Source organism: Oryzias melastigma, linkage group LG7 (assembly GCF_002922805.2).
Source record: "Oryzias melastigma strain HK-1 linkage group LG7, ASM292280v2, whole genome shotgun sequence".
In the NCBI taxonomy this organism is placed as follows: Eukaryota; Metazoa; Chordata; class Actinopteri; order Beloniformes; family Adrianichthyidae; genus Oryzias; species Oryzias melastigma.
The window spans coordinates 7,488,514-7,498,722 of record NC_050518.1 but is presented as its reverse complement, the minus strand read 5'-3'; the positions used below and the strand labels follow the sequence as shown (position 1 = coordinate 7,498,722).

The window sequence follows — 10,209 nt, the reverse complement described above, 5'->3', positions numbered from 1 at the left end:
GGTACCGGGCCGCGGCCCGGTGGTTGGGGACCACTGATTTAACCTATTGAGACGATCAGAATATACATCGCTATCCTTTGATGCTGCAGTCGGGGTCGATGCCAGCTCAGTGACACCTTATTGTGTTACCGTGACAACGGGCTACACCATGTATCAAATAATCTGACTTTTGCGAAAAATAAGAATGAAGTACTAAAAATCAGTTGGATAATTATTTTTTTTTTGTAAGTGACCATAGTATAAGCGGGATAATGCCCGACAAAGAGTGCATTATCAGAAATTAACACACACAGTTGATGCCTGATTGTCCGACGTGAAGCGGAAGAAAGTTGCTTTGCAAAGTGCAGTTAATTAGCGTTTATAAAATTGATTACTTGCATGCGTTAATGCATTGACGTTGACAGCTCTCAAAAAAATTGTAAACATAATTTTGAACTGTTACATATAGATATAGCTTAAAAAGTCACTCATCTCCTTTTAAGTTTGTTTTAAATATCAGGCTTTTATGTGGTATGTGTTTTTTGTCCGTTTAAATGTTATCAGGTCTGAGTTTTACAGTTCTGTAACATCCTCTTCCACTTTTGGGTCAAAGCCTGGTGAGGAACAATGAGCAGGGCTTTTACAGGTTTAACTGAACGTTTTAAGACTCCTCTAAGGATACTTGGACAGAGCTGAATGCCCATTTCACAGCCACGCTGACAAAAGGAGCAACGAGCCTCAAACATGTCCCCTCCACTGGTGTCAATCAAGCAGTGAATGAACTTTCCTCTAGCTAGACCATTTCAAATGTGTACTTTACTGTGTTCTTGAGCCAGCAGTCAATATTTGAGTTCACATTTAGTGTTCTGTGATCATATCTGATCGGGGGCCTTCGAGTTTGCACGAACTGGTTCCTACTTTCTATTCGAGTTGTGGAATTAAAAACAGGCAATTGACGTGAGCAGGCTGACGTCACTTTTGTTGTGGCTCGGAAGTTTAACAAATACAGTTAAAGTAAGCAAATGCATTAGTATAATTTAAGTGCCTATTTATGTTACTGAAAGCACATTTTAAACTGGTCCTATTGGGTACTTTTAAGAACGTTTAAGAACTCTGAATGTAGTCACATCTTTACCAACACATCTGTGTTTAGCAAAAATGTTATTTTTGTGTGTGATCCGGGCGGCCGTGGTGCAGAAGAGCGGTCGACCTCTGTTCAGAAGATTGCAGGTTTGGTACCCGCCCTGCTCGCTCATGTGTCGAGACACTGAGCCCCACATTGCTTCTGGTGGTTCTAGGTTGGCGCCAGTGTTCGGCAGCAGAGCTGCCATCAGTGTGTGAATGTGTGGGTGAATGGCAGAAAAGGTAGTTAAGCGCTATGCAAATATACGGCATTTACCATCCAATGTGTTTCAAAAGAAGTCTAATTTTTTTTTACTATTTTGCATTTCAACAATTGACCAATGAGGTTACCAAAATCGAGAACTTATGACGTAACATATACTTCTGCTAATAAGCACAAGCAAATAGGTACACTTGGTTTCCTGGAAAAGTATATCAAACCTGGCATATTCCCAAAAAATGTTTTTTTGTTTGTCACTATTTTTTGTCTAACTTTTTCCAGTTGACCATTCCAAAAACTGGTTCTCAGTGTGCAACTTCACTAACCTGAACTGCTATGTTGGTTTGTGCATTTTAGATTTAGGACAAATCTAATGCTCAACTGTGTTATGTAATTGTGTAAACATTTGATTTTGTGACAGGTTCCACAGCATTATTATTTATATAAATCAAAGTTATTAGGAATAGAGAACCAATTTAAATAAATGTTATAATAAAGAATAATTGTAGTAATTTGGGTGTACGGTGTTACTAAAAATGTAACACATAAATACAAGCTGGAAAGATTATGGAAGTCTATGAGCCAGGTGAGGGCAAAACCCTCAGTTTTTTAGAATTTATGTTTGCAAATTTTAATATAGTTCCCGTTTAAGCATACTGCAGCATGCACATTAGTATAAAAAAATATATAGCACACCTGCAACCTATAAACATAAAGGATTGACTTATTTCCAAAATAGTAAGTAGACATTTCTGCGGCAAACCGGTTTGCAAGGGACTTTTGTAACATTGCTAACATTATTAGAGTGCTTCCTTCAAAAAAATAAAGAAAATATTTACCTGCTGGTGTAGAAAACATTTATCACTAGAACATAAAATAAACAAATCTTATTCCAAACTGCATATCATTAAATTATTGCCCTATTTTCAGAGCAGTGTGTAGATATTTCTGCTGCAAACCCCTTTTAAAGGGGCTTGTTTGTCAAGTTTTGTCAAGCATTGTGGGGTTTTCTTTTTAAAAAAAAATACAAAAAAATTTACCTGCTAGTATAGAACATTATATATGCATCTTATAACATATTAATAGGGTTCTAAGCTACTGATCATTACTGGACTGATGGATGCCATGAAACCAGGCTAATGAGATACTATTGTGACAGCCTGTTAGGGAGTGGGGGGGCTAAACAGCTGTCCTTATGGGAGGGGCTTCATTTGATAGGCTTTAATTGAAGGTCTACATAACCTATGTATTAATCCACACAATACATGATGAATTCTTCCCTCACCTCATTGAAAGTGCACACCATAACCAAAGAAAAATACATCTCATTGTGGCCAGAAAGTTAAATAAACGTATAATTGTGTTGATGGCAGGCCAACAAAGACTTTCAAGTTTATAAGACATTTTGATTACAACGTCAGTGCATTTCACAACAGTGCTAGCCGGGAAAATGCGTGAGAAGCTGAATCTCCATGTTACACCTTAGCATAGATGACTTTAGGCCTGGAGTCGTTTCATGTCAACACTCGTCACAATGACTCACACTTTTACAGCAACACAACATGTCTAAAGCGGAAACTTGAGCACAGACACGCCGTGTCAGCAGCTAGTATAATGGCCAACAGAAGCGGTCACTTCTAACATAAACATTAAAACACGAAAGTCCTGATAGGAAGACCTTGCCTTTGGGTCATCCTAGCAAGTTTAAAAAGCTTCACGCGAGATTATATTACAAAATAACATATTAGGTTAGGTTCAAATTACGTGTTTATAAGAAATACATTTGTTTTATTCAGGAATTACAAGGTTGGAAGCTATTCTCTTTCATGCCCTGCTAGCTCACGTGCCCACATCCTGTATTTAGCAGAAACAAGCTAGGTGGCACAGCCTATTCTTCTAAAGGGGGTCTCTGTCAACTAACACAATAAAAAGGAGACGAATTAACGTTTAAATCATCGAAGCTCATCTGTCCAAACATCCCAGACGTGTACAGCTAGCAAAAAAAATCTTCACTAGCATCCCAGCCAGCCCCCCCTCCCCTTTCTTTACCTTCAGACAGCTCCAGATCCAACTCCGCCAACTGGTCTCTAACCTCCTTTGGCAGGGCGGACAAATCCACCCCGCGGTCTGCCATGACTTCGCTGAGATACGCCCGGACGGGCTCGTTGGGAAGAAACCGTGATGTTGCAGTAAAATGTACAAAAGAAAAATAAAGCCCCTCCCTCAAGACACAAAACAAGCATCAGAACGGGAGAGACGGTCCATCCGTGTGACTGGCCCTTCCGCCATAATGGGGAAAACTCACCAAAGGCAGCGTGCGGTCACGTGACCGCCTCTACCTCGCCTTCGGTTGGTCCTCAGCGTGACCACACAGAAAGTAGTGCTCCCTCTGGCGGCAAAAAGGTAAAACGCACTAAAGTTAACAGGAAAATAAATAGGTACCAAGAATCGTAAAAAGTTTATTTATTGTACTTAAAAAAAACAATACAAGATTAGTGGATTTCAACTCAGTAGGAATGTTTAGCTTAATCACTAACGAAGATTGTAGGATCATTCCAGAATTGCAAGGAAGGTTCAAATTTCATGAAAAGTTTCTTATTTTCTCCTACAATAATCATCAATAATAGGTACTGAGTTGTCAAAGGCTTAATGAGCTAAACCTACAGATAAATTGTGCAATTTTATTATGTTATATATCTGTTGATAAAAAAAAAAAAATATGGTGCAACCCTGTTAGTAATTTTTGCAGGTTGCAAATCTGTACTTAGCTTGATATAAGGAGTAGAAACTTGTTGTTTAGCTAAAAGGGTATTTAAGGGGGTATTTCAGACCTGTTTGGAATTTTTAAAACTATTTTCAGCCATTTTTTTCTCTTACATTTTGTGTATTTGCTTTTAAGACAAGTAAATTTCGCCAGAAACTACATGACCTCGTAATTTGTGTATGGATTATATGAAATATGATGGGTGGGATGTAAAATATTCCCTAAGTTTGAAATTACCCAGTACATTTTTAGGCTGCTGTAGAAATTCTACCTCTTTACAAGGTTGCCATTATTCTTTCCCAACATCTGTAATCACAGTTTGGTTTGTTTTAGTCCGAGGGCAGGAGACGCGCAGCTGAACACTATCGTCACAGACATGCACTCTCCCCAAAGACAAAAACACCACAAGTTTAGTTTTTTTTTCTCCACATTAGCTGTACTTAGGTTTATGTTGCCTTTACACAATAAGTTGCCTATTTTCATTAGCAAGTTACATAATAGTTTTCTCATCTTTTAGCTCATCAAATGTCACACGAAATTTTGACAAATGTCACAAGGCCAAAAGGCAATTTGATTTCTTCTGCATTAGTCATCAGAGGCACATTTTCCATTATACTTAAATCTTTAAAAAAAAATGTTGATTTAGCAAACAAACATTCTGTAATAAATAGTCTCTTATGCAGAAAGTGAAGATTGAGCACAATATTGTGGCACTAAAACAACACTGATACGGGTAATCTAAATAGAGTTTGAGGTAACATGCTAGTCTTGGTTCCACTTGGCAAGCTTATGGAAGATAAAATCCTTTTCACAAGGATGAAGAGGAAAAAAAGGGATGAGATAATGTTGCACAGAAAAAAAGACATGATTTATCTAGTCAGAAATGTTTTTCAGAATTTTAAGCTGATAGCCACGACAACTGGAGTTCCCCAGGGTTCATTCCTAGGACAACTGTTATTTGACCTTTACATGTTCTCTTTGTATCAGATCATACATATGATTGTTATCCAACATAGTGATGCAGAAGACTCAGAATTACTTAATGTTGCCACAAAGTTCCTCAGATTCCCTCTACCAGTTTCTGCTTGAAGTATATATCTAGATCCAGCTGTATTTTTTAGGAAGGAAGAATGCCAAAAGCTGTCATTCAACTTCATTCTGGAACTAAAAAGAAAAAAAGTCAGGTTGGAAAACTGGAATTAATGATTATTTAGCTTCAGGGCTCACATCAAAATCATCGCTAAATTGGTCTTTTATTATCTCAAATAGCAAATTTCAGAGACCTTATGTCCAGATAGGATTCAAGGAAATTCATTCACAGTTTTATCCCCAGCACATGGCATTGTGGTAACAGTCCTTCGCCCAGTCTAGTCTTCCAAAAACACTAACAGCAGTTTGTTTAGATTGCTGCGAGAAAAGTTTAAACGAGAACCAGGAAAAATGAACGCATCACTCTATACTTACCCCCCCCCCCCCAAAAAGGAAATCAGGCAAAAAAAAACCTGCAGAATCAATTTTTGAGACTAGTTTATAAATTACTAAATAGTTTTGAGGTTAAACTTCACGTTTGATTTCCTAGCAGTTTACATGAACCCAGCATGACTCTGAGAGGAAACAGTCAGATGATAAGACCTCAGATTAGAAGCAAACAGCACGACGCTGCTTTTAGCTACTACGCTGCACTCAGATTAAATCAGCTTTTCTGTGACCTTAAATGTGCCAATTTTAGACTGATCTGAAACTCTACTGATTTTCCGCTTCACTGTTTGAATGCTTTCCATTTTTCAACATCTGTCTGTTTGCAGCAGCTTCTAATTTGTTTGTTTTATTTTAATAATGGAACCTTATCCAATGTAAATGCATTGGTGGAGCATTTAATTAATTCTTTATAAAAATGATGGACACAACAAACTTCTCATTTCATCTTTTTAAGTAGGACAACTTGCAGGATCAGTGACTGAGTGGCACATATTTACATGAAGTAGAAAAACTAGGTGGCCTTGTTCGTGTTTGATCATTTTTAATCACACAACCATGTGGAGATTTTTCTAATTATACTCTAAAAAAAAAAGAGTTTATTTTTGAATAAAATGTATAAACTCTTTCCTTATAAGCACGTTCTGATACTACTACTGCAACTTCAGCAGTTTGAACCGCCGGCACTTGAAACTATATCAGGTTTTCTAGCCGCAAAGGCTGAAGACATCCCTAAATAGGTAGCAGCTTTAACTGTGTTTCAGGTAGTGCAGAAAAACTATGAAACACATTAAAAAAAAATATCAAATTATCTGGAACCTTTTCTAAAAGTCTTGCTGTGTCATTTCTATATCACAACACATTTAGCATGACAAAAAAAAAATCACATTAAACTCACAGTTTCCAGTGTTGCATTTACAGTCAATCTTAAAATGGATTATTTCAATAAAATAATTATGAAATTATTTTAAAAATACGATGTTTTCATTGAGAGCGCAGTTAGACAAAGCAGAAAAAAATTCCATCAAGATGTAGTTTCTTTAATTAAAACTGCAGCATTGTAAATGTTCATTGTATTTCACTTGAACATGCATGGAAAAGTAAATATATTCATATAGTACATATATGTACAGTACACAGTACTCTGAAGTCAAACAGGTAAAAGGAGTGTGAAAAATTGCTGATTTGCTATGAGCGGCGACTTTCACATTTTGTAGCATTTTCATTGACCTGCTCTTTTTTTTTTTTTTAGATCTGGCCTGAAATGAATATTGTCCATCCACCAATTATAAAATAAGTTAAGCAAGGCAGTGAGCTCAAATTTGCGTTATTAAAGTGTGTGAACGGTTGACATTTCTTTTTAAAAAGGAACATATTTTTTTCTTCAGAGAAAACAAACCATCAAAAAGAAAAAAAAACTCTGTTACAGAGATTAGTTTATGTTCTTCAGTACAGTTTAAACTCTATGAGAAAGGTATATGACAGTTGAAAAAGCACAGAAAGAAAAAAAAAAACATAAAAAGGTGCCTATGACAGAATTACACAATACATAAATGCTAAATATAGATTGAACTTTCATTCCATATGAGCAATAGTTTATATGGGACTGCCAGCTAAATATAGTGCCAGCAAAGTACAACAAAATGCTGGGGTCACCACTGGGACTTTACAGTGAGAGATTCAGTTTTAAGCTGCTAAACAAATTCCCAAATATGAAGACAGTACAAAACAAAAACAAGAAAAAAAATAGAAAAAGGATAGGATACATCAGCAAGAGGACAGGGAAGCTGCAACAGAAGCATAGAGCTCTCTTTACTTTAGTGCACACAGACATAACCCCCTGATAATCTTCTACTTTGCAGTTACACTTTGTAAAAATGTGATCATATTTGATAAAGGGATGCCATAAATGTACAAGAAAAACTAAATCAGACCAGTTGCCTCAATATTTACGCAAAAAAAAAAAAGAAAAACAGAAAAAAACAAATACAAATTATCTGGGTATTTTACATCAGTTAATCTTTTTTTTAAAAAATCTGCCACAAGTGTTTTTGTCCTTCAATTTTTTAATCTAAAAATGTTTTTGCCGTGTTTCTCCACCAGGTGACATACAAGGACTGTGTTAAAAACTAGAGTGGAAGAATCCTGATGAGATTTTTGGGTGTTTTTTAGTTTCTCAAGAACTATTTTATTAAAAAAAAGATAAAATGCTATTTTTAAATGCTTTTTTGTTTTCTAATTTAGTAATCAATAAGGGGATATCCGAGGCACCACTGTCATTTTTAAGGCATAAACAAAAATCAAATGTGTGAGACTGTCAGTGCAAGAAAAAGGCAGGCTTGTATTGCAGACTGTGTTCTATAACCGCTGAATGGCAATGCCATTACTGTCCCAGAACACAGAAGGGGTGCTCTTTGGAGATCTGTTTTGGTGTCAATATGGCTTTTTTTGTTTAGTTTATGTAAAGAGAGAAACGAAGAGGCTAATTGCCCCTCTAGGGAAGGAGCAAAGACGTGCAGCCATCCTGAGACAGGTTAACAGTTACTGTTATTTGAAGACCAGCTCTGTAAAGCACAACTGTGAGACTAGTTTTGTTAAAAATGAAAACGACAAACAAAACCAGCTGAACAGCCTGCCCAGTTTTTTGTTTAGGCTACTTGTTAAAGAGTCGCAGTTCCCCTTAGGTTCGGTTAAAAATAGCAATTTGAAGTCACAATCAAACAACATTTTACAATCGGTGGACTAAACGCAACACCCGATTAGAAAAGAGCCATGCCGACCACCCAGACAGAAATGCAGCAGATTGAGAGAAGGTATATTGCCAAGTTCTGGTGCACATAAATATACAATCACACACATACACACACAGTTGTTAAAACATTTCATCCTAAATGGTTGTAAATGAGGTAAGCTTTCCGGGTCCAACGTGAAGTGTAACCATTTGTAAGAAGCCAAAGTGGATATAAGAGTTGAGTCAAAGAACTCTGCAGCACTCATGCATCCTTGATCCACAGAATGTTTCTGAGAGTCGGGACACTCTGTGGCTGTCATCATGGCTAAACGGTTCAGGAGCACAAGGCACTATTCCCTGCTGAAAACAGTATGTGAGTCGCTTCAGCTCTGAGCTGACCAGGGTTGGTTATGTAACATGTTTCAAACTGTGCAAAAGCAGAATTTGTGTTTAAATGAGAAGTTTATCACGGCAAAAAACTCGACGCAGTCTCTTAATGAGGAGTCGTTCCAAGAGGGAGGTTGGAGAGAGACGCAGGAAGGCTCAGGGCACGGATACTGGAGTCCAGCCCCTGTAGTCTGTGGCAAAATGAACAGGAAGGTCTCTTTTAAAGTCTCAGTCTATTACCAGAAGGCTGCTGCTGAGCTCCAGGCTACAGCACGACGGCTCCGCAGGAGGGATGAGCACAGGAGAGAGTGACGAGGGGGATAGTGGGATGTGAAATTTGCATTTAAAACTGGGGGGAGTCTTTTCCACCGGTGACTGACGAACGAGGCTTTGGCCAGTGTGGCAGTGCTCATCATCTGGCAGCAGACTGAGACTGTGCAGCCATAATTACATGAGAGGGTCCGCTCTCGACCCTCTGTTGTTGACCCATTCCTGCCAAAACAGACATCGCCATGGCTTCAGCTGCTGCCCTTGAGCTCAGGCCGTTTTGCCCTGCAGAGGGGCTGGGTGCCAAAGAACTGTGTTGAATCACGGGGGCCGGGGAACCAGTAGGCTCTGAAGTATCTTTTATGCCATCTTCTGCAGCTGTAATGACAGAAAAAGGGACTTAAAAACACATCCAATCTTAATTAGTAGTGACAGTGCAGTGGTAAAATGATCATTTGAGGGCTCAGTATGGATCATTTTACTCAGTTCTACTTAGTTATACTGATCAATGAGGACAACAAAGACAAATGCATTAATGCAACAACTACACAAACCTCACCTTTTTTCCATGCTGTTTGAAGTAATATATTTAGGATCTGAATTAATTCAGCTCAGAATGCTGGGTTCGAACCCTTTTGTGTTCATATATTAATATTTCTCTAGAAGTGAAGAGTTGAGATGTGAGCATGCTGTGATTCAAACAAATGAAGAAACTATAGAGCACTTTCAGACAGACTACAGTCTAGTTTGACACCTTTTATTTAGCTTGAGTCTTGAGTAGTCTTGGGCAAAAGTTTGAAGGATTGAGATTTAATGACAGATGGAGTCCTTAAACTTGATCACCCTCAGAGGATTTGTTACAGTTTCTATTAAATAGACGTAAAAAAGAAATCTCTTGGATAAAAAACAAGCAAAATAGAAACGAGCATCAGGAAAACTTTAAAATTCTAAGAAAGTTTAAAGTTCCCGTCCAATGAAAATAATGTTTTTTGAGCTTTTAGCATGCATGTGTGAGATTTTTGTTATGAAAGAGAACAAATGTAATAAGAAATCCTTTTGTTTCTGCATTTCTGAGTATTTCTCCTTTTAAATCAAAGACAAAAAAAAAAATCATACAATTGGTGTTTTCATTGATTTGAAGAAGGCCTATGACACAATTAACATTCTGTTAGCCAAACTTCAATCTTATGGTATTAGAGGAGTTAAAGATCAATGTGTGACTAGTTACTCAGACAATTGTCAGCATTACCGTATATCTTCCAA

General features: G+C 37.5%; 2 protein-coding genes across 8 annotated transcripts in view; both read right to left on the bottom strand.

Moving 5' to 3' along the window:
* The window catches only part of dip2ba (disco-interacting protein 2 homolog Ba), a 44,738-nt gene extending 41,065 nt beyond the window's left edge, over positions 1 to 3,673 (bottom strand). For 2 of the 4 annotated variants that reach the window (XM_024294063.2, XM_024294064.2), the window contains exon 1: positions 3,371 to 3,673. In XM_024294063.2, coding sequence (XP_024149831.1) covers positions 3,371 to 3,455 — 85 coding nt within the window. In that variant the 5' untranslated portion in view covers positions 3,456 to 3,673. The remainder of the gene's footprint in view (positions 1 to 3,370) is intronic. The other 2 variants (XM_024294065.2, XM_024294066.2) reach the window with 1 other exon arrangement.
* Positions 3,674 to 6,580: 2,907 nt separating this feature from the next.
* Positions 6,581 to 10,209, bottom strand: part of atf7a (activating transcription factor 7a) — a 25,586-nt gene continuing 21,957 nt past the window's right edge. For all 4 annotated transcript variants that reach the window (XM_036212700.1, XM_036212699.1, XM_036212701.1 and 1 more), the window contains one exon: positions 6,581 to 9,324. In XM_036212700.1, coding sequence (XP_036068593.1) covers positions 9,092 to 9,324 — 233 coding nt within the window. In that variant the 3' untranslated portion in view covers positions 6,581 to 9,091. The remainder of the gene's footprint in view (positions 9,325 to 10,209) is intronic.